Genomic DNA, 25,393 nt, shown 5'->3' with positions numbered 1-25,393 from the left:
GTCCACACTATAGGTAAAATTGAATTTCTACCTGTGTGTAAGTGCAAAAATGCTACCTCCACAGCTAGAAAGCTGCCACTGGGGTGCACTAAGAGAAACAGAATCCTGCCCCCATGTCTATCAAGGTTGTTATATTGTACCCCTCCACTGAAGAATCTGAGCACCTACACTAATGGCCCATTACAGCAAAAAAAACCTAGTCTTTTTCAATTTATATATCGTATTATATAAAAAAAAATATAAATAAAATCCTCCTTTTGTTGGATCTTCTTTTAAATGCCTCTGTCCTTCCTTCCTTCATCCCCTGGTAAATATTCTTGTGATGCCGACTTTTGTGAACCACGTGGTGCCAACACGTGTCAAATCCTGAGGGTGGTCATTTGGCCAATAGCCATGGCTGTCTTTTGCTACACAGCTGGCACAGGGAGCTGTATTTAACTCTATGGGTCCGTTCTCTGATCCACGCTAAAGTCAAATTCACTCAGTAACAGAGCGAGCTATTTCCTGCCCTAATGGAATGACAGAGCGCTACTGATGGAAAACGAGCTGACAATGTTTTATCTTTTGCCAGAATCTCCCGACAGCCAGAAACATAAATTGAAACACTTGAGCCAAGCCATATATGATCCTCTCTTCAAAAAAACAAACAGAAATCCTAAAAAGGCATTGTGGAATCTTGATGGCAGATTCCTGGGGTGAGATTCAGGGTCTGATTTGTGTTTCCTTGGGCAACAGCCCATATGGTCATCTTTTCTTGGCCCATAAACATTCCTTTGAAAGGTCCCCATTTTTTACAGCAGCTTAATTTCTCCTCTGAGCCACAGTTGGGGAGAGGCGAATGGACAGCAGGAGGGTGCTTAGAGGTATTTTGTTGGAGAGTGGAGAAGGCCTACATCCAAATGAAACAAACACAAATAATCTTGCCTTTGCAGCAGAGGGTAATTACAGAAAACCCCTTTCCGAAAGCTGCAGGCAGCCAAGAGCCCTTCACTTCTCACTCCTACATGAGGCCAGGAACACCACTCCTTGTGCCTCCCCTAATGACAGAATGGTCACATGTCCACACTGAAATAATTTAACAATGAGAGAATTACAGAAAACATGACTGTAACTGGAAAAGAGGGATGGGAAATTGCGTTGTAAGTGGAGAGTGCTGTCAGTCTTGTGATTAGTCTTCTCTGTTGTGGTTGGTGGAAGAATTTTCTTGTGAACTACAAACTGCATCATATGGGCAACATCGAACTAGTTTAGAATCCAAAGTTACAGTATGTTTTGTAGCAGAAAATGGAAAAGGAGGAGCCTCAATTAGACTCTAAAACTTCATGCACAATTATGCAGAGACATATATTTGGGCATAATAGTTTGCATCTATCAAGGAAATCCAACAGCTACTACTTGCCTCGCTTGTACTACTCTAGGGGCATCTATACACATGCCTGACACCTGCTCTGATGCATGCCAATTAGCACATGTTGGGGCAGACTTGACTGAGTCTGCTGGAGCATGCTAATTAGCACGCTGGCAATCTTGGCGTCACAGGTATTCAGCATCCCCATGCTCCAAAATGGTGGCGAGGGTGCTTTAACTGAAGTGCACTGAATGAGCTTTAGTTAAAATGCCCCAGCCACTATTTTGAATCATGGGACACTGAATACATGAGAGCTCTGGGCACTTGATATCATTAGAGGCTCCCAAGAGCTGCTCTAATTCAAGCGTTCCCACCCCAAACTTGGAGAGCATGTGAAGTTGCCCTATAATTCTAACTGAGGAGTGCAAGAAAAACTGAACATATACCTAGGTTCTGCTTTACAAAATTTGCCTCAATTTGAACAGAAATATTTTAGTATTTTTATCTAAGGCAGGGGAAACTCCTTCCACTATACCCAGGGTTAAATATTCCCTTGAAATTATTGAAAATACAAACACAGCAACATAATGCTAGTAAAGACGAGCCAGAAAGTGCAAGTGACTAGAAGCAGAATACGAGCAAGGCAAGCGTAGTTTCACTTACTAAGCTAAGCCAAGTGAAAGAGAAAGGAAAAGATCAGCAAAGATAGTGGATTTTCAGATTTTTGTCTTGGCTCCCAATCTGTACCAGTCACTTGCACCATTTTTTACAAAGTGGGTGCATCTACACATGCGCCCAGGGCTGCAGCAGTTTGAGCCAAAGCAGAGCAGCTCCAGGCTGGCAGGAGGTCCAGGGGGTCAACACCAGGCTCTGGGTGGCAGCACTGGGCAGTGGAGGGGTTGGCTAGGGCACAAGTGTGCTAAAGTGAGGGACTAGGTGGCAGGCAGCCCCCACACTTTAGCACCCTTGTGCCCCAACCAGCCCTGGTCATCATCTATAGTTGTCCTGTGGCAGAGTTAAGTAGTACCCCTGACAGTACTATCTTATGGTGGAGTTAATTAATTTACTACACCCTAATATCAGTGCATGTGTAGATGGTGACACTTTACTGCGGAGCTTGCTAGTCAACTCCTCAATAAGGTGCACATGTAGATGCACCCATTGTTACTTAATTGACTCAATGAAGTTACTTCTGACTGTAACAAGAATAAATTAAATCAAAATTTGGTCCTATGTCATAAGCTTTTTATTTATTTATTTTTAAATTTAACCACTATTATCCAGGTGATTCATATTTATATCTTCAAAGAAATGAACTAAGATGGAATTCAATCTGCCACGATTTCCCTGTAACTGGACTGCAGGTGATCCAAAAGCAGAAATTTTGAACTACAGAACTGATTTAAAAAGCCAAAGAGACTTTGAGTAAACAATGGGTTTTAGAGCAGCATGAATGTCACCTAAACCACATAGGAGACAAAGCTATCACCCACCTGCTAGATGCTGCTGAAAGATATATTTTCTTTTAGGCCCCATGAAATGGTTTTGCCCAGAGAAAGGGATTTCTGAGGCAGGGAAAAGGGCCTGGTAACAGCTGTATTTATTAATCCTGGCCCCATCTCATGCTCTCAGCGCAGCTCTCTCCACAAAGCTGTATCGACAGCTACTGTTCACCTGTGAGCCCTTCTGTGGATGTACAAATACTGCCAAGCTCATAAAAGCAACATGGTGGTGTCAAGAGTAATGTTCCCTCTCCCCAGTAAAGTGAGGTTTGTGTTTATTCAGGCTGACAGAGAGACAGAGTGTGCAAGCGTATGAGGAAAGAGAGAGACTGGTTTCTTGACATGCGATACAAATAGAGCAGCTGCTGTATTTTATGAATGGAAGTTTTGTATGTTAAGGGGTCAGCAGACGGAATGATGACCCTAATATACAGAAAGGTTTCTTATTTTCTGCCTTTAGCCCATCACTGGTATAATCACAGAACTTCAATATCAAGCTACTCGATTTTCAGGTACCAAACTTACAAGCACAAAATTGGAGGGTACTATTCTGAAATAGGCAGTGTCAATAGGCAGATTTATTTCTTGCAGGGACTGAATGAAAATTATTTCACCTATGAACTACTTGGTATGTTCCTTTTAACTGGGCAATGTAAAGGACATTAAACTCCATCCAGAACAATGGCATTATAATGGGGTCTGATTCTACTCTCAGTCAGGCAGATGAAAACTAGGGGGAAAACAACTAAAGTCAGTGAGGCTACAATGACGTACAAGATGATATAAAAAAGGGTACAAGAATAGAACTGGGCTCCAGACATCCAGATTTCTAAGCTGGAATAGGAATCTGTGACCACTTCTTATATGCAAGAGTGTTTCCTAACATACTGACCTATGGTTACCAGCTGAGAATAGCAAACATATCAAAAGTCAACACAATTTTCCTGAGCATACAAGTTTCCCTCGCTTTATGCTGTGCATGCATTCCTGGAAAATGGCACATAACTCGAATTTGCATAAAGGGAACCCACTTTACAATATAACAAATAGGGATACATTCCAAGACCTTGACTGTACTGACCCCCAGACCCATTTCTACCACTTTTACAGGACAATTTTGGTACTCACCAATAGCAGACAGTACACACAAGCACAGGGTGGTGGTGAATGTTACTATAATGGGGAGGGCAACTACAGAAACATGAGTCACAGATAACGAGCAAGAAGCACAGATCCACGCAGGAGACTATATTTTGGTGTGTGTCACTCCCACAATGCACCACACAAAGCAGCTGACTGTAGGCTTCCACCGCACCATTCGCATAAGAGTGAATTTACCTCGCGTATAACGAATATTGGTATAAAAAGGGCCATTGCATAAGAGCAAATTCGCATACAGAACCCACAAAGTGAGGGAAACCTGTATTCTGTTCCTATACAGAATTAATGGAATGACAATGGGTCTTTTGGAGAGCTAGCACTGAACACGGTAGCCCAAGAATCAGAAGCTTGTCTAGAGTTCACCAATATCAACAGAAAGACACTCACTGATCTTAGCATGTTTTATATGAACTTCTCATTTTATCATTGAATAAGTGGAACTACCTACCCCATCCCTCAAATTAAAAGAGAGGCCCTAAAAAATAAGTTGAGCAAAAAAACCAAAAAACAAAGGTGAAAATGTACTTTGCAGTATCATTGTCAGATTGATTTATGGCCATTTCAAAACTTTAATTTTGCAAAAAACAGGGTTTAACCAACACTTTAATCATTATTAACTCTATTATTTACTAGCATTTTTAAAGTATTTTGTTTCAAGACTAACATACCTTTGCAACATTTTTCATTTAAGTAATTGTGGCACCCACTGGCACATATGAGAGCCAGAAAGTGAACTGGCTTGATACTGATTGGAAACTAAGTGAAACTGATCAGTTGGTTTTCATCTTCATTTTGGGTGAGGTATAAAGAAGGAAACAGACAAACCATACGACTTTAGGAATGAAAATGAATGGGATTATTTTTGTAAAGATACTTTCCATTTTAAGACTCTCATTGCCCTATTAACAATGCAGGAATGGACACTTTAAATAACTTGGAGCCAGTTTACAGCTGTGTTATTCCAGTTTACACAGATGTAACTCCATTGAAACCAAATCAGTGGGACTTTCACCTGCATAAAAATAGAGCAACTAAATCAGGCCCAACATTTTTAGCCTGAGAGCATAGCATCCGTTTAACATCTCTAAAGTGATGGTTAAACATGAGGCTTGAGACCAAAGAGAAAAAAGTTACCATCAAGCATTGCAGAAGCAACGCATGACAAACAACACTGCTTGAGGCTCGTGTTTATTGGTGCTCCAAAAATGTAAATGTAGTCAAGATAAAAAATGTGGTATCTGCCCATGGAACTACTCCAGATTTAAAAATGTGTCATTTATATCTTCACTCCAGATTTACACCAGTGTGATACAGGGACTAATCTTAAAAGCCATTGAAATCAGTACAAAGTCTCACTAACTTCAAAGGGGTTTGAATCAAGCCTTTCCAGCAGAATTTGGCTCAGTGACATTACACAATTCCCTGCTTATTTTACCATAGTGGCTTTCTGAAAGCAAATCTGTTCATTCTAGGAGTCAAAGCTGAACCTATTTGCTAGCCATTCAAGCTCAAAATACCCCTCCTCTTCACATCAAGCTGTATTCTTTTGACTTCATACCTCATCACCAACAGCTTCTGGACTTAGCAGTTAGGAGGTAATTTTGGTGATCCATGACAAAAGTATACAGCAGCTTTTCTTTTATCTTCCAGCTTTGAAGTGCTACTAAAATTCTTATTTTGTCAGTAAACTTAACGCATACAACCAAGAAGAAACATCAACAAGTGGGAAATTAGGGGTGTAACAAGATGCCATTTTTACGGCATTATTTTTTTAGCCTGTAACAATGCTATAAAAATGAAGTGAAAAGCTTTTATAAATGAACTACAAAAGTACAAACAAGCAACCAAGCAAAATGCATGGCTCAAGAGACTAAGAACTAAATTCTGTCATTAATTATGCATGTACAACTGCCAAGGGAAGTCAATGGTTCATGCATATAAATAACCAAAGGCAGAATTCGGCTATAAATCAGTAACAGACCAAAGAACTTCAGAACAGAAGAACTGCTATACCAGAGCACATAAGTGATCTACTTAAACATTTACCATAGGGCCAGTACCAGATGCTTCAGAAAAAAAGGTACAAAAACAATGTATTAGACAACAATTAAGCAGCATGTCTTTCAGGGAAGATTTTCCCTGAACCCTATCTTTTCTTGGTTGGTTTATGCTAGAAGCTTAAGGATTTTATAAGCCCCATGCTTCTTTTTTTCCTAATTCTGTCTCAGGCAAGTAAATATTTTCCATACAAAAGCTTTACTCTTTCTTTAATTATTTTCCTAAATGTTTTTCCTCAATGGCTTGTGGCAATAAGTTCTGTGGGTTAATTACTTAGTAGTATTGGACTGATATAGCCAGTATGGTCCAGGAAATATGCAAGAGGCAAGGAGTTCTGCAGGTGATATCTTTTTTTGGACCAACAACATGGCTGGAACATTACTTAGATACAATTGTAAATGTGAAAAACGAAAACTAATGGATTGCATCCAAAAGCTTGTTAAAGTCTACCCCAGAGAAAGAGACAGCCTGTCCCAACCAGGCAATTGGTCCAATAAAAGGTATCACCTACAAAACCATTGCTTTTCATAGGTTAATAATGTAGTTTTAAAAAAAGTATTTCCATTTGTTGCTTTTCGGTTTTTCTGACTATCAACTTGTCCTTTTATTATAAGGAAGAATAAATAGGACCTCCTGGCTCATCTCCTTTATAGCACTATCATCCTATCTCCTCTTTTAAGGGTCTAATTCTCCTACTGTCACTGGTCGTGTGTAGCTGAAACGAGAGGCATGTTTGCATGACACTTTAAAGTGGGCTAAATGATTTTGAACCGCGTTAATGGTGTTGGTGTTTCCATGCCTCAGCGGCATATTGCGCGTTAATTCCAGCTGCTGTAGGAAATTCGGTGATGTAATGCGCTTTAAATTACTTGGGGCACAACAAACTAAAACTCTTTTGACGAGTTTTAGTTTGCTGCCCCTACAGCCGAGGAGCGAAGCACTGGGCTCCATGCAGCTTCACAGGTCTGCAGGCAGCCTGCAAGCAGCCTGGGAAAGCAGTTCCGCCCAAGAATGGCAGCTTCCCCTCCCCTCCTCACCGAAGAGGCAGGTAAATCAGTGGGGTGTGTGCATGACACGGGGATTTAATCAGCCCTAAATTGAAGTGGTGTTTTTTAAAACCCACCGCTTCAATTTAGGGCCCCCGTTTTGTCTACACATGCCCACTCATACTAAGGAGAGAACCAGCCTGCAAGTGATTCCACACAAGTGAAAGCTATTTCTGAGCCAGACACAATTCAGTGTGCACTTCTTCAGCCTAAGACACCAGGGGTAGGACAGAGATTGAAAGCCATCTCTGTAATCTCACTTCCCAAAGACCTCTGACATAAGAGATGTGACTGAAGGTTTTCTGTGTTCCACCAAGCCCCTTTGGTATAATGATCCTTTGAGGACCATCACCAACTGGCATAACTGAGAGCAATCCAAAGGTTTCTAAATTGCGCTGGGACCCAAGCTGGTTTTAGGATCAGGAGAGCACAAAGGTGGCAAGCAGCTGATTTTGCCCCTCCCGTTCAAGTGCTGTGCGAGTTGTGGCTGAGTTAAACTCAAAATTGGGGACAAATTTTATTACATGTTTAAGTATTTGGATTTACATTTGATTTATTTTTAAACCTATTATGATCTTCTTTATATGTGGCTTAAAAAGAGCATGAAGGAGGCAAAAAGCACATATATTTGTACATATGAGTGAGTATAATAGAAAACCACTGGTGATGTGCAAGATCCAAGCCACAGTGCTACAATCTCATCTCGTTACTAGTGTTTCGAGTTTCTAGTAAAAACATCTGATTTCTTCTTCTTAATAACTCTGAATCATAAAAATAAGAGCTAGAAAAAGGCCTATTTTGTCACGTAATCCAGTGGTACTCAACCTCTGCCTTATGAACCAGGTCCAGCCTGCAGAACCATGTCATCCAGCTCATGGACTTCCGCACAGGTTCAGAAATTTGGCAGCAAAGGAGCAGCCACAATTAACATTGCCACCACTCCCTTTTCACCAAATTTACAAGCCCTGCAAACTATATAACATGGTCCTGCATGTGGGGCTGGCAATGGGGCCAAATGTGGCACATGGGACTAGGGCACAGCCATGTTGGCCCCATGCACCAGATCAGGCCCCTGAGTCAGGTTAACGAGTCAAGCTATTGAGCTCACACCACTTTCCTCCAAGGACTCTTTCCCAGACAGAGTGTACTCTTAGAAAAATCTTTCCTTCTGTGCAGGAGAGGTAACTTACTGCAGCCATGGAGTTGATGCGATCAATGTAGTAATCTGGCCAGCTGGTAGCAAGTTTATTAGGGTCTTCCTGTTCCTGAAACAGAAAATTAAACAAGGTTATATGTAGAGCATTTAAACGGAGGAATCTCTCTCATAAAGGTGGTACTATCTGTGATTCTTCACTGTGCTGTCTCCAGCCCACTTCTATATAAGGCACATAGGTTTAGGGCATTTATTACAAACTTTTTCTGAAGATATAAAGCTGGAGCTGTCACTGTGGTGGCAGAGAAGGAATGATCATGCTTTAGCAAGGCTTCCTGAAAGCAGCATTAAGAAACTGATGGAGGCAAGGTTATCCATGTGTACCTGAATGGCAAACCTCCACTCCTTACAATATGCTGGAAAAACTCCTATTGAAAAGAAAGTTCAGGCATAACAGTTATGTTTTCTGAGTTTTACAATTTGTGGATTGTTTTTTAAATATTTTGCCTTACTTCTGCTAACGAGGCAAAGAAATTCACTAAAAAAGTAGTGTGAATATGTTTGCCACAGAAAAAAAATACAAGCCACAGAATTTGCAAACAGGTCAAATGACTGCTTCGCTGGTGATCTGATAAACAGTGGAAGTTGAACACCACCTGAAAGCCTGCTGAGGAACAGAACAGCAGCCTGTGAGCTACAGTGAAACCTGTGTTAACCTTCTCTCCAACATCCATCCTATGAATCATAATAAAATCTCCCTGTGCATTTTCTAGTTCAGTGAACCACAGTCTTTAGTTAACATCCTACCTCTACTTGGCAACCAATATTGGCTGGTTCTTTGGGTAGTCATTTAAAAGAAGTTTCACTTTTTTAGATATTTTACTTTATTTTGTGAAGGGCATATGGACAGATATAATAGGTACCAGTCAAGAAAAAAAATTAGTCTGGGTTACTAAGAAACTAATCCCTCACTGAACCCCCCCCCCCAGAAATTAAAGGTATGTTTATTGTCTGGTAGGCAATCTGGATGCCTGGAGTTGCATTAAAGATGGAGGGAGGGATACTGGTGAGACAGACAAGAAGATTATCATCCCAATATCTAAACATTTATTCACATCAATTAGCTCAGCTTATGGAAGATACACAAATTAACATTAAATAGCCAGATCTTTATCAGAATACATCAACATTTTCAACACTGTTAACATACCTATGTTATTTAAAAATAGTTCTACATGTCCACAAGTTGGCCCAGCCTCAGCAGCTGCTTATCACTTGCCCAGTTCCTTTCAGGTTAAACAATAACAAACATTGTAATAAATCCATGGTATTATACACCTTCAAATTTTGAACTCATAGCAACAAGAGGGACTGAACTCAGATCCTTTAGCCCCCAAACCACAGAGTATGCTTATTACCAGGGGGGCTGGGGGGTGCCCCAACCAAGAGGCCTCCAAGCTCTCCTACCTGCTCCTCGGCACATGCCCCAAACCTAGAACTGTTTCAGTGAAGCCACTTTGCTAGAAATGTTCTCAGTGGCCTTCCTCAAGCACACCACAGACCAAGGTCTCAAGAGTAACTGCAGAGGGAGGCATCAGGGCAGCCACACTGGCATGTTTCCAGGTTTGGATTCGGTAAATAAGAATGGGTAGGGGTATGTAAGCAGATGTTCCACTTAATGGTGTGAAACATGTGAACCAGAGGAGAATCTACATTGGCTGTTCATACTACATTGGCAATGGCAGAAACAACTGTTTTATTTCTGACCAAAAGAGGGCAGAAGTAGACACACACACACACACACACACACACACACACACACACACACACACGTGGTTAAAATACCTATTTAGAGATTTGGGGGGGGAGGAGGGGAATGACATTTGCTCACACATCCACCTGCAGAAAAGTAAGCTGTCAAAATGGTAAAGAGTACCAGATTTTTCCAATGGTTCTCCAATTTATCCCGTAAATGCCACTTCCATTTAACTGGTGTATGTAGGAATACAGACTCTTTTTCCCCAATACAAGTTGGAAAATTTCTCTGCTTTCCTTCTCCCCTATGCACTAATTATAGCAATGAGCTGGTAGAGCCAGATCCACACTTACCAACAGACTCCAGAGCTACATAAGCCACTACCAATAACCAACTAGATTTTGACATCCTGTTTTGTTGCTGAGAGCCTTTTAACACTTTTCTTCCATTAGATGTTAAGTGACAACAACGCCACTGACAATTAGTTTTTAACAAAGCAGGCCTTAACTTCCTGTGCATTAATCAAAATATGACCTTGTTGAGGGAAAAGCAAAACAAAATCACACACTTGATAAATACACTGTTATTTTTAGAAGATAATCTTATCATGCCCAGAGCTAGACAAGAAAGAAAGGGATAATATAGAGCATGTTGAATAAAGGTCATTTCACAGGGCACATAACATTATATAGCACCCTATTTGCCAAGGGACATCCAGCCAAGGGACCAATGTGCAGTAGAAGGGATGCTGATTTGCCTTATGGAAACTTCTTGTATGTAGAAATGTGGAAAGCAAGTGATCGAGAGCTAAGATTGTTTACTGGACACATGTGACATTAAGTCTGGAAAACCCATGTATTCACCTATGTTCCTGGCATCTTCTTTGCCCAGTTGCTGAACCTGGGCTAAGAGCTGCCTGGATCCCTCCTTCAAATAAAAAATTTAAACCCCCTAAAATTCATAAAAAGATAAATCAAAAGAGCTAGGATACCACGAAAAATTCTTTTCTTCATCGATACCTGGTGCAGATATGAAGGCTAAGACTTGTCATGATTGTTATGATCAACACTCAGACATCTGAAAACAAACACTTTGGAGGTGATACCAGGACACCGACACTGAATTAGCGAAGGCCACACCTACATTTTGTCTTGTGATTGGGCACTTGCCCTCTTGCATCCTTCTGTGGCCATCATCCATTGTCGTCCTGTAAGAGTCCCATAATGCTTAATCCTTTGGCTATGACCATCCTTGCAAAGCCAGCTGATCACAGCACTCAAGGGAGCCCACCCCGGCCCCAGCCCTGGTAAAATCTGTGGGCAAGGAAGGAGCCCCCCAGGGGGCACTTGCCTGCCTCTACACTAATGCCAGGAGCTTGGGGAATAAGCAGGAGAAGCTCATCCTCCTGCTCAGTGCAAACAATTACGATGTCATAGGGATCACGGAGACCTAATGGGACTCCACCCATGACTGGACCACGGGTATAGATGGCTATGCCCTGTACAGGAGGGATCGTGTAAAGAAAAGGGGCGGGGGTGTAGCTCTCTATGTCAAGGAAAGCTACGCGTCCCTGCAAGCCAATATTGGCGACCAGGGTGGATGGCTGGAGACCCTCTGGGTTAAAATCCATGGGCAACACGGCACAGGGGACACAATGGTGGGAGTCTATTACAGACCTCCCACCCAAAGTCCTGAGCTTGACCAGGAGTTTGCCCAGGAACTGGCTGAGGCAGCTTGCTCCAGGACCATGGTTGTCATGGGTGACTTCAATTACCCGGACATCTCATGGGAGGATCGCTCAGCAAAATCTGAGCAGTCGCAGAGCTTCCTCTCATGCATGGATGACCTCTACCTGACTCAAGAAGTCTATGGGCCAACTAGAGGCAAAGCGTTGCTCGACCTGGTGCTGGCTACTGGGGATGACCTAGTCGGCGACCTAGTGATCGATGGGAAGCTGGGTGACAGCGACCACGAGCTGATCACCTTCACCATCGGCTGAAAAGCTGGCAAGTCGGTCAACAACACGGAAGTCCTTGACTTCAGGAAAGCCGACTTTGACAAGCTCAGGAGGCTTGTCAGTGAGGCCCTAAGGGACTGTGACCACAGGGAGAGGGGAGTTCAAGAAGAGTGGTTGCTCCTCAAGGGAGCGATCCTCAATGCACAAGCTAAGTCTATTCCATCTCGGAGGAAAGGCAGCAAGAAGGCACAGCAGCCCCCCTGGCTCTCCAGGGACCTAGCAGACCTCCTGAGGCTTAAAAGAAAGGCCTACAAAGGATGGGAGTCACCTCCAAGGAAGATTATTCTGCACTGGTCCGGTCCTGTAGGGAGCAGACCAGGAAAGCCAAGGCTGCAACTGAACTCCAGCTAGCTTTGAGCATCAAGGACAATAAAAAGTCCTTTTTCAGATATGTGGGGAGCCGGAGGAAAAGCAGGGGCAACGTTGGACCCCTGCTGAACCAGATGGGGCAACTGACAACTGACGCCCAGGAAAAAGCCAACCTATTAAATAGGTACTTTGCGTCGGTCTTTCATCAGCCCCATGGGACGCCCGTGCCCGCTACAGGGCCGGGAAGTCCGGGTGAGGGTGATCCCCTGCCCTCCATTAATGCTGACTTCGTGAAGGAACATCTTGAGAAGCTGGATACCTTCAAGTCAGCCGGCCCTGACAATCTTCACCCCAGGGTACTCAAGGAGCTGGCAAGCATCATAGCCAGCCTCTAGCGCAGATCTTTGAAAACTCTTGGCGCTCTGGTGTAGTGCCCAAAGACTGGAAGAAGGCCAATGTGGTGCCTATCTTCAAGAAAGGGAGGAAAGTGGATCCGGCTAACTATAGGCCCATCAGCCTGACGTCTATCCCGGGGAAGATCTTAGAAAAGTTTATTAAGGAGGCCATCCTTAATGGACTGGCCAACGCCAACATCTTAAGGGATAGCCAGCATGGGTTTGTTGCGGGTAGGTCTTGCTTGACCAATCTCATTTTCTTCTACGACCAGGTGACCTATCACCTGGACAAGGGAGAAGAGATTGATGTTGTATAACTTGACTTCAAAAAAGCGTTTGATCTGGTTTCCCATGATCACCTCTTGGAGAAACTGGCCAATTGTCGCCTTGGGTCCTTCACGATCCACTGGCTGGAAAACTGGCTCCGGGGTCGGACCCAGAGGGTAGTAATTGATGGAAGTCACTCATCGTGGTGTCCTGTGACCAGTGGGGTCCCCCAAGGCTCTGCCCTTGGACCCATACTGTTCAACATCTTCATTAATGATGTGGACACTGGAGTCAGAAGCGGACTGGCCAAGTTCGCAGATGACACCAAACTTTGGGGCAAAGCATCCACACCAGAAGACAGGCACATGATCCAGGCTGACCTGGACAGGCTCAGCAAGTGGGCGGACAAGAATCTGATGGTGTTCAACGCTGATAAATGCAAGGTTCTCCACCTTGGGAAAAAAAACCCGCAGCATCCTTATAGGCTCGGCAGTGCTATGTTGGCTAGCACTATGGAAGAAAGAGACTTGGGGGTCATCATTGACCACAAGATGAACATGAGCCTGCAGTGCAATGCTGCGGCTAGTAAAGCGACCAAAATGCTGGCTTGCATCCATAGATGCTTCTCAAGCAAATCCCGGGACATCATTCTCCCCCTGTACTCGGCCTTAGTGAGGCCGCAGCTGGAGTACTGCATCCAGTTTTGGGCTCCACAATTCAATAAGGATGTGGAGAAGCTTGAGAGAGTCCAGAGAAGAGCCACGCGCATGATCAGAGGTCAGGGAAGCAGACCCTACAATGACAGGCTGAGAGCCCTGGGGCTCTTTAGCCTGGAAAAGCGCAGGCTCAGGGGTGATCTGATGGCCACCTACAAGTTTGTCAGGGGTGACCACCAGTATCTGGGGGAACGTTTGTTCACCAGAGCGCCCCAAGGGATGATGAGGTCGAATGGTTATAAACTACTACAAGACCGTTTCAGGCTGGACATAAGGAAGAATTTCTTTACTGTCTGAGCCCCCAAGGTCTGGAACAGCCTGCCACCGGAGGTTGTTCAAGCGCCTTCATTGAACACCTTCAAGATGAAACTGGATGCTTATCTTGCTGGGATCCTATGACCCCAGGTGACTTCCTGCCCTTGGGGCAGGGGGCTGGACTCAATGATCTTCCGAGGTCCCTCCCAGCCCTAATGTCTATGAAAATCCTGCTACTATTTAGATGGGACTGGGCAATAACCATTTTCAAAACAAATCTGAACCTTTCCTTAAAAGTCAAATTCAAATTGAACCTGAATATTTTTTGAGTTTCAAAAACATCTTATTTTATTTTCTTCTGGTCCAAATAAAAACCCAAATACTGTAAAATCATACAGAAAGAAAAGCTCCAAAATACTGTGCTCTTTATGGGCTTAATCCAGACAGTGTTGCTTAGGCATTATTCAGAAAAATTCTCATTGGAATCAATGGCTGTCTAGCTTCAGTTCAGAATAAACATGAGGAAGAACTTCAAAATCGGGGTCTATATGTCCAGAATGAATTGCCAGAAACCCAGCTCTTGCAAAACCTACTTTTAAAAACCCAAGAGGTCTGAATAAGTGCTTAGATTTTAAAGCCAAACAACCTAAACATTGGTTATCCAACTGTTATTTTTAGCCCTGAACCTGGAGAAGATTTTCAGAACATCAGATTCTGAAGTGAGAAACCCAGTTATTGCGCTGTGATTTCCATCACTCTGGTGCAGTAACATAACATATTGCAATTGTAGACCCTGGGGAAAGTGTTTCATTACCCAGATGATGTGAATGTTCTTGGTAAGCAATCATAGCACTGTGTGTTTCCTTGCAGACAGTAAATGAGCTGCCAAAAACTGAACGCAATTTTTTTAAGTTCTTCAGTGCTCTGAACCTCTAAGAAAACCCTTCAGTGAAAGTTGCTGAGAGGCAGCTTGATGATGATGATGACAAGATTCTTCTCTTGCTTCAGTAGACATAGAAAGAAAAAAAGGAGGTCCTTCTATCCAAAGCCACACAGGCGTCAATAGCTTGAAACAATTACCCATCTGTACGAAGCAAAACATCAGCTGAAGGAATCCATTAAAGCAAAGCCTGCCTTTAGCTCCCTGAATAGTATAAATATTACATTAAAAAAAGACGTCAGTCTGAGAGCTTTGTAAGCAGCCATATCATTCTTCACCAGAGCAACAGCTATGTAACCACTGTGAAAACAGGGTTCTGATACCATACAAGCTGCAACATAGTCAAGGTATTGTATAGGCTTTGGCACTAACTTGATTGGCTCCAACCCATGACAGAAACTGGGACTTTTGAGTTAACTGACTTAATCTAAAATAGGACTTGATGGAATATGTCAAATATTTGGACAATTTGAAGCAATGCAAACATCAAACCAACAAAATTTGATCCACAGCTTGTTTGATCCTTCAACTGTTTTAGGGGACTCTTCGGGAATCAATCCAGTATCCTGTTTTCAAGGGACAGCTGTTCTCACTGGAACACAGAGACTTGGTGGTCTCATCTCCTAGTGGCACAGGGGTCCAGAAAACAGAAATTATTACCGGAAGAGGCATCAGCCCAAACTGGATATCATCTCCCTTGTTGGCGGTCCTTTCCAGCAGTGGTATAACCTGGAGTAGACAAGGAGAGGCACACCTGCAGACCCCATCTAAAGCGAGGGGAGCCAGAAAGGGAGATAGTTCCTTCCCACCCCACAGGGGTCCTGTTGGCCTCTGCTACCTGCCACCTGCTTGCTTATATTGCCAGCCTAGATACCATGTGTCATAGAGCAAAAGACGTTCTGAGAATCATAGTTTTGTAGAGCAGCATTAGGGTTTGCAGCTGCTGCTGGGGGGAAAACTGACCCTCATTTTTTGTTGTTGAAGTCACCTTTTTACCCCCTTCTGGACTTTTACCCCCTTCTGAATGGGCTTCAATGGTAAAAAATGGGAAGAAAGCCTGCTCCCTGCCTCCAGGAGGAAACTCCACTGCCAGTCTAGAAAACTGTAATTCCCAGAACACCCTGCACTCCCAGAGACTTCTCAGCTTCCTGCTCCGTACCCGCACCTGCAATGGAAAAGGCAGGAGAGGAAGGGGACAGGATGAATGAGAGATGGTTGCCCATGGTAGCATTTTTTCCCCCCACATTATGCCTCAGCTTTCCAGAAAGGCACCCCAGCTCTACGGCAATTGGTTCTATGTAGGTAGGCAGGATACCAAAACCTGAGAAAGCCGTAAAGACTAAAGTCTTTGCTCATCTGACAGGTGTTTATTTAAGATCACAGCTGAATTATATGGGAAGAAGCATGAGTTAAGCTTAAACAGCTACTGCCTATGCTGATAAGGTTCTTTGGGTAAATGTGATATCTTTTATCAGATTAATTAAATAGTTGGATGTCTATGCAAGCTTTCAGGCACAAAGTCGAGCACAAATTTCAGGCACAAACACCCTTCTTCAGGCACTGGAGAGTTTGCTCTGGGTTTGGGTGCTCTCCTGGGTAGATTAGAAGCCAATATGCCAAAATGCAGGTCTGTGAAAATGCAAATACTGTGCTCATAGATTAGACTTTAGTCTTTAGGGCTGTCAGTCTGGCATTGGACACCCGTACCAATCACAGTTAAAACAAGGTAAGGGGCTTTCCTGCAACATCCTCTCAGCAACTGGGACCTTCACAAGCACTAGTGGATATATCTGCATAATAGCTTGATAAAGTAGGGAAATATTATGCCCATATTACAAAAGGGGAACCTATAGGCAAGAATAAAGGGAAGTAACAAATCCAAGAGCACCCAGGAAATCAAGGACAAAGATAAAAGTAGGACCTGACCTTTTGAGACCCAGTCCAGAGACCTTATAATGGTTTCTCTTATTTCCTCTAATAAGAACCTAGTTTTCTGAAGAGGTGCTGGGTACTCCCAGCTCCCCAGGAACTACAGATAGTCAGCACCTCTGAGAAACAGGGCATGTGTACATTGGGCCAACAGCATCATATAACCACTTAACTACTTAAACAGCTGCACATACAAATAAATCCATCCATCCATCCATCCATCCATCCATCCATTGATGGGAAGCATGTAGAGAGGTTAAACTGACCCGCCAGAAACTTCTTCTCTCTTAAAATTGCCTGTTTAAAAGTGGAGCCAGTTCACCTCATTCATAAGCATTACTTAAAGCAGCAAGAGATGGGGAAAATACTTTATTTTGTCAAGCATGGGTTGTGCACCTTTTGCACAGAAGGCACCACAGCTTTGTTCCACATGCTAAATTCCCATTGACATAAAGGGAACCAGTTTGCAAAGACACAAAAATGTCGCACAAAGGTGGCAGCTGAAATTCAGATTTCTATTCTAGTCAGTTAAGTAGATCACACAGCGGCCTCAGACTGAAGCAGATACTTACCCATATGCCACATCAGCACACCTTTGACACCCCACTGCCATTTGGTCCTGTCCCCCCCATCCCTTCCCCTTCAGATTCCACTGGCCACTTAGAACCACTGTCACAACAATGCAGCTGCCCAGTATAAGAGCCTTACATACTTTTCTAACCAGGGTCACTATAGATGGGGAAATAAGGCAGTGAGATTAAGCAATACACCCCAAATTCACACAGGAAATCTATACAAGAGGCAGATATAGAATCTGTATCAGATACCCACATCCTGCCTTTTTATCCAGCAGAGCATTCCCCTTTTTTCTGTGACTGATTCCCTAAATGTTCAGCATTTTCACATAACTTTTAGAAAATGTCTCATTCCCAACAGAAATTCTCAGCTATTAAAAGTACTTAGTCTAGTTGGCTAGTTCACAATTCATAGTGGAAGAAACTGCATCAATAATAGAAGCTGACCTAGCAGAACACTTTGATTAAGTGATTAAATGTTTAATCTGTTACAAGAGGAAATATAAATCTCTAAAGCTAAAATAAATCTAGGATTTTTCAGACAGCTCATGTTCAGGAAAATGAACCAAGTCCCAAGGGATGCTAATTTTGAAACAGGACAAACCATAAGGACTCAGCCATTCACTACGCAGATGTGGTCACTGCACCATTTCTCATACTGTGCGACTAGCACTTAAGAATTCTCAGGGGTTTGTGCATGAGTCATACCCAGCCCTTTCAGTACAATTCCTCTAGAGCAAAAAAAACGAATAAGTGCTCCCCCTACCCACCATGGAACCAGACCATTGGTGTGCAGATAGCAATCAACCCTTCAGCTCTAAAAACAGCCTACTGCATAATTTGATTCAAAGAAGACCATCCACTTATTAGCAGATTTAAGGCTTACCTGGGATATTCCACTTCCATCCAGTAGAGGGTGATCATACACACACATAGACTAGCCAGTTACTAGAGTATGAAACAGGGATATCTTTAAACAAATCAACAACTCTTTCAACTAGTCTGGCATCTCACTTCCTTCTACGCAATAGCAAACCACTGGTCAAATTGGCCTAATAAACTGTCTCTGACTGTGGCTGCTAAGTGATGTGTCAATTCAGATTTCAACAGTGGGCATGCCATTATTAATTGCGTTACTGTAATGCTTAGCAGCCCCAACTGACACCACATTGTCTTGGGCCCTGTACCGAAACACAGGGAGAGACAGTCTCGGCTCCAAAGAGCTCACTGTCTACTTAGGTGTTGAGGGGAAAAAACAGAAGCACAGCCACAGGGCAAGGGTCCACCTGAGGTTATACAACTGGTCAGCCACACAGGGAGGAACACAACCTAGGCTTTGAGTCCCAAGCCAGCAAATCACTGGATTAACTAACTTACAAAGAGCAATAAAAAGAACAAGCATTCATCTCTTCCCTGAAGTTTCCCTCATAGGAACCTTCCCACGGTGGAGGGAGGAACAGTCACCCAACCTCTCGAGAGTCCAGAGATCTCAGCAGATGACACACTGCGCTAAAACTTTTTTCCAAAAGATGGTTTTCCACACAATACACTAGAAGCTCGCACATAAAACTGCAGCAAGTAGTACTGTTTGTATTACTTCTTAGCATTCTAACCATCACATTTTCCGCTATGTATGTGCCCAAAGCAGAGGGGGTTATACATTTTTAATATTACACGCACACACAGCAGGCCCGATGCCGATCTTGCGTCCCAACGCACCATCCTTGGAGGAAGTGCTCCTAACTGACATCTGTTTAAATAAGTAGAGTTTCAGGCCTCTGTGTATTGTGGTCACTTTTCAGGTAAAGCCAACTGAATACTACAATCTTCCCCTCTTTCATGAGAAATGGGCAAGCAATCCAGACCTGAAAGAGAATGAGCCTTGAGGTTTATTTCTGTGTCATGTGAAGACAATGACTTTAAAAAAAAAGTAGGCACACTCAGAAGTCTCAAAGTCCAGTTTAAATAAACTGTATAATTGTAGTGTATAAAAGTTTAAAACAAGATTAAGCTTTACAATAACTGAATCTGGCACAGACCTTTCCATAGGTTCCTGGATAGGATCCCATTTTGGGGGAACTTTAAATTATAACAAGCCTGCACAGTACATTTTTAGTTTTAAAAATTCCCTCATGTTCCATTCCCCTTGCCTTTCTTTGGCTCTTTATCATCATCACCATCATCACTGCAGACAGATGTAAGGCTGCTGGCAAGGGTGACTGCATCAGCCTCTTCTTATTATTTATAGAGCGTGCAAGTTTGCTTGTCCCTGTCCAAACATATAGCCCTTACCATCCACTGGGGATACTGCCAGCACGAGCCACTGACTTATGGGAACAACATTGTGACGGGAGGGCTTCTCCCTGTGTTTTAGTCCAATCAAATAAATAACTACAGCCACAGCTTGAAAAAAAAATATGCCCAACTTCCTTTAAGCACAAGGACAAAGTCTACCTGCCAGGCTCAAATAGGCCATTACCCTAGGCCACATCCCCATCTCCTTCATTGTCTCATCAGGTTTTTCAAATATTTTAGCTGAAATATTTTAGTAGGTGGCCCTCCTGTCTTCCTGGCTCAACTCTGGGCCCCCATTTAATGCCATTCTTGTACCCTGATCATATGGCACTGAATAAATCGATTCACACTCAGCTGCTTTGAACCCCCTAATAAAGTAATGGATGTGGCCAAAGTCCCAGCTTCCCTGCCCCCAAATTTCTTACTAAATCAATTAATTCCAGTGGATGGAAAGAGCACCGCACTTTAACGCTTGCAAGTACATTTATGCTAGCTCTAGGCACAGAGTCTTCAGGAGGCAGCAGGAGGACCATCAAAACTAACTCCTCTACTTGACTTGCATGGGGATGGGAGACTGAGTTTTTCCTTCCTCCAAGGCCCAAATCCTGTCAAAAACATGCTATAGTAAGTGAGGAGCAGGGAGTTCAGTGGCAGTGGTCTCTCCTACCGACTTCCATCTGCCAGCCCAGGAAAGTGCTAGGTGCAAAGGAAGGGAAGCTGCCACCCTAAGGTAAATCTCACTTCTGAGGCAATAGAAACACTGGGCTATGCCTCTTCCCCTTCCCCCAGTTTCTTCACTGTCAACACCACTTTAGTTGCCTGCTGCACTCCACCGCTGCTCAGAAGTCTCCAGGCCAGCACTGACCCTACTTTACTTGCCAGGTGGCATGGATACACACATCTGGATTTGTTCCCCACTCCTTAGGCTCACTGCCCTCAGCTCAGCCTGTTCCTTTCCAGCAGCATCATTTTCAGTTGTTTACCTAAATAGCTGGTATTTGTGTCATTTTGGCTGAGAATAGAATAAAAAAAAAAAAAAAAAAAGAAATTCTTTTTCTCCTCTTTCTTGGCATCCTTTCAGCGGCTTGGGGCAAAGCCACCGGAGGAGCCAAGCCCGTGAAAATCACCCTCCCTGCTGCCACATGCTTGCACTGGAAGTTTCCTTTTCTGCGCTGTTCTGCTTATTTCTAGTGAACCACCATTTATTTTCTTTCCCAAACTGGAGAGCCCCTTCCCCACAAGGTTCACAGCAGTGACTCTGTCTGCTGACTTGATGATGGGAATCAGACTTCACCCGCTCTTTTCTGGGCACAACAAGCTACCCACCCGTGTGGGAATAGACGCTTACAGAACTAGCTAATGAAAAGTTCCAAAGACCTCACTTCCCCCTTGTACAAACTCTTACTTAACTGGAGGAAGCTCCTTTGCAAAGGAGTCTCATTTCACCCTTCAGTCCGCTTTCCACTGGAGCCCTTCCTGGCTACCTTCCTCTGGGGACACTTGGCAGAGTGCCTAGTGGCCTGCTGCACTCCATCTCCACTCAGCCCAATTCTTGCAGCTCCCACCATTGACCATCTGAATCAGTGGACCGGCTGAGAGTTGCTGAAAAGGAGAGCTCACAGAGCATGAAATGTGGCCTTGCAGTTAAGAGATAAAATTGGTACTCAAAAGGATCTGGCCTCTGTTGTGGCTTTTTCTTAAACCTCTGGCATGTTACTCAGTTCCTTTTTGCAGCCACTCCGTCTCTGTAAAAGGTGGATAATTCTCCAAACGTTTCTTTCCCTTGACCATTTGAAAGTATTTGGGACATAAACCATCTTTTACTGCATGACTGAAAAGAGCTTCACACAAGATTTTGGCCCCTAGTTGCTACTTTATTATAAATTTAATTTTAGTGAAAAATCAGTAAGAGAAACTTCCAAAAACAGGAAGCCCAGACAGAGTTCAGGTTATTGGTTTCTTTTCCATACAATCAATAGATTCTGTAAGCAATTCTTTATTTTTCTGATTTCAAAAACAACTGCCTCCAAGGAGAGGAAATTAATCATTTTTGCCTCGGGTATTTGCTGGTCTTGGAAGATTAATGAGCATTGAAACAGGCTTCAGAACACACACAACTGGTAGGTCTTTCCTATACCAAATAATTTCCTGATGGATGTTGTTTTTTGTTATTTATTCTTTGCTCCTAATTATCCATTTGAGACTTGTCTGGAAGGTGAGACATTTCATGGTGAAAGTATTAGTTATCAGCAGTGCTGTAGCAAGAGGGGGTGAGCAGGGCAACCGCCCCGGGAGCTGAAGCGAAGGGCTGCCAACAGGCACTACCCAGCTGGTGCGACGTGCAGGATGGAGCTGTGAGCGACTCATTTGGGTGGGCACAGGGACAGGGGAAGGGTGGCTCCTGCTGCTGCGTGCAGTCCCAGGCAAGCATACGGGGAGGTATACTCCCCCAGATCTGTGTGCAGGGTGAGGGCAGGCTGCCACTGTGGGCTTTTCCCCAGGCGCCAACTTCGTTGCTACAGCACTGGTTATTAGCATTAGATACATCATCAAGGAGCAAAACGGAATACCTGTTTTCTGGGTTTGAACCTCTTTTGGGAATGGGTAGACTAGACGACCTAACACAATAACTGCCATTAAAATAAGCCATCAGCATTTACATGAAATTTCTACACCACAGAATCAAATAGCCCTCAGTTATTTGCTTAAAAGTACATGAAAACACTACAGTAACTGATACCACAAAAGAATAATCACTGGGTAAATACTGGTTTCTTAAGAGTAGTTACTTTAGCATTTCGCAAACTAGACTGTTACCTATGAAAGCTTATGCTTCTCTGAACCAGTTAGTCTTTAAGGTGTCACTCTGCTCTGCCTTCTATAGACTTCAAGGTAACATGCCCAACTATCTCTCTTTACAAATAAGGTATGTAAATCTAAGCACGTTAACAACTAAACCCTCACTGTTTTCAGTGCAAGCCACATGCACAGCACAAATTAACATGTTATGAACAATATTTTCAAAAGCAAGCTTGCACTCTCGTTGCTCAAGCTTGAGAGATTCATAGATGTAGGGTTGGAAGCGACCTTGCAGATCTTCTAGTCCGACCCCCTGCCCTGGGCAGGAGAGAAAACTGGGCTCATATGACCCCAGCTAGGTAATCATCAAGCCTCCTCTTAAAAACCCCCAAGGTAGGAGCCAGCACCACTTCCCTTGGAAGCTGGTTCCAGATCCTAGCCGCCCTGACTCTGAAATAGCGCCTCCTGATGTCTATTCTGAACCTACTCTCAAACAACTTATGTCGTTATTTCTTGTTACTCCAGGAGGTGCTTGGGGGAGCAAAGTCCCTCCTATTCCCTGCTGGTCCGCCCTAGTAAGTTTATAGACAGCCACCAGATCCCTGATTATAGCACTGAGGCCTGATTATATTTCATATTCCTAAATCCACATGGAGTCATTAGGAACTTCAGATATCCAACACATGAAAATCAGGCTCTAGGTACCTCACATCGGACACCCAAAAACTGAGGCATCCAGAATCATTGTCATGATTGTTCTTATGCTAATGTGCGACATTGCCTTCAGCAGCCTCCTCAAAGAACTAGAAAACCCGTTAAGTGGCTGCCAATCCTTCATTTTGGACAATGAAGGCTAAAAAAAAGTGAGGAGGATGAAACTAAAAATATTTTATGCCTTTCCCATGGAAAAAAAAGCCTCCTCAGATTTAAAAAATAAATATATAATTCCAAGGGCCTGACCCAAAATAACCTCCAATCTGAAAATAAATAAATGCGCCTAAGAGCTGCCAACATTACACTATGGAAACTGTGAGCACCCAGGGAGAGAAAGATTTTTTTTTAAAGGCAGAAGCAACTTCAGTCTTCTCTTGATGGACTATGGAACAGGGCTGGATGGGGATGGGTTAGCATGCTACAGATCTCTTGAACATTGATAGCCTGTGTTAGAATACTGGTACTTCATCTGAATGCTAAGAAGAATGTAAGTCTGTTCTTCCCTATCCCCTTCCCATCAAGGGAATCTATAATAAAATTGTGGAAGAATTGACTGAAAGAAAAATCAATCTATTAGTGAAGAGTTTGCCACACCATTATGCTTTCCATAATGAACACTCAAGGGAAACATCTTGAATCACTTATCATTAACTGCTTGTTAAAAATGTTAGATTCCCACAATTATGTCTTCCTGCACACAATATGTAAGCACAATGACCCAATTCTTTTTTTATTTATGCTGGTCTAAATCAGGGGTAATTCTTGCTGACATCAGAATTTGTATCAGCAAGACAGAAGCATCAGGCCCTGCCTTGTCACACTAGAGTTACACTGGAATTACTTGGACTATTTATGGACAGTTGAATTGGGATAAGCCTTTCTATCCTTCAGAGAAAGCTGCAATAAAAACTGAAGAGGAAAGCACAAGGTCACATAGAAAGTCAGGAAAGAGACCTGAGGCATGGCGGTTAGAGTGCTCTGCTTAGCAGCCAGAGACCAACATTTAAACTCTCTCTGAGGGAGGGGGACCCAGAACCCAGGACCTCTGGCTTTGCAGGTGAGTGCCCTATCCACTGAGATATTTGGGGAAGAAAAAACAGGAGCTCACACACCTATTTTGTTGTTGCCATTATGCACAATTACATAGTCATCCATAAGCACCAAGAAATAAAATTCTTCTGGGTATGCAAGTGCCAAAAAGACCAGTTAGCTAACCAGAAAAGAATAGGATATCAACTATGGTGGCTCATAGTTGTATTTTAATTGTGCCTTAGTCATATTGCCCAAAATCTGAGGACACAGTCTGATACCTACAATACATGATGTGCTGTATGATGAATTGTGACACCATTAAAACAGTTATTTCAGGTCATAAAAGCCCCAGGGATGTCATTGGTCAGGTATCATATATAACCCATTTTTTTCTCTCTCTCTCTCTGTGACTGCAATACTTACAAAAAGGCAAGAGCTACAGAAATTTTGGGCCACTGGATCTTATCAATTTTATCGTTCCAGATGTGCTAGCCATGTTCACTCTGTATTTTCATTGCTTTGCTAATTCAGGTGCTGTGCTTATCATAGAGAAGTGCCTCTTGATTTACTAGTTTAAATTCTACACCTCAGAACCACTGAAGGTCATGGGGCATCTGTCTGCACTATCCAGATGAGCGACACTGGAGTAACCCAGAGCTGGTACTAGCCTAGCAAAGCATTCCACGTAACAGAGCATTAAATCATTCTGTTAAGAGAAAAAGCAGACAGACAAACACTGGTGGGAAAATAGTAAGTTAACTCCAAGGGTGCTGGCATTTTCCAAACTTCCCAGTTAAAAGAACTCAGTGGTTTGCTAAAGGCAACATCCTCCCGCTGGCAACTTGCAATTACCTTGAGATTTCCTCTAAGCCAGCAAGTAACCAAAAAGCAAGGCTATTTTCAGACTTGGTTTTCATCAACCAGTCTTGTGAGCTGAAGGAGCAATACAGCATCTTGCCTGAGAGTACTCACAGGGATCTTGAGAGCCCGAACTGCATCTTATTTAAAAAAGCAGGTCTCTTTGTGATGGTGCCAGAGATGTTGGTTGGACCCCAGGTCAGATTAATACAAGCATCAAGTAAACACAGAGACTCAGTGTTGACCAGTTCTCTTTAGGGTGCCTGTA

The 25,393-nt window shown here is 43.2% G+C and overlaps 1 protein-coding gene across 6 annotated transcripts in view; it reads right to left on the bottom strand.

Moving 5' to 3' along the window:
- Positions 1 to 25,393, bottom strand: part of DAAM2 (dishevelled associated activator of morphogenesis 2) — a 308,724-nt gene that overhangs the window by 101,094 nt on the left and 182,237 nt on the right. For all 6 annotated transcript variants that reach the window (XM_019483066.2, XM_019483067.2, XM_014598043.3 and 3 more), the window contains one exon: positions 8,306 to 8,380. In XM_019483066.2, coding sequence (XP_019338611.1) covers positions 8,306 to 8,380 — 75 coding nt within the window. The remainder of the gene's footprint in view (positions 1 to 8,305; positions 8,381 to 25,393) is intronic.

This window comes from Alligator mississippiensis, chromosome 1 (genome assembly GCF_030867095.1).
Source record: "Alligator mississippiensis isolate rAllMis1 chromosome 1, rAllMis1, whole genome shotgun sequence".
Lineage (NCBI taxonomy): Eukaryota > Metazoa > Chordata > Crocodylia > Alligatoridae > Alligator > Alligator mississippiensis.
Note: the sequence above shows the minus strand (reverse complement) of the source record. Positions and strands in the feature narration are given on the sequence as shown.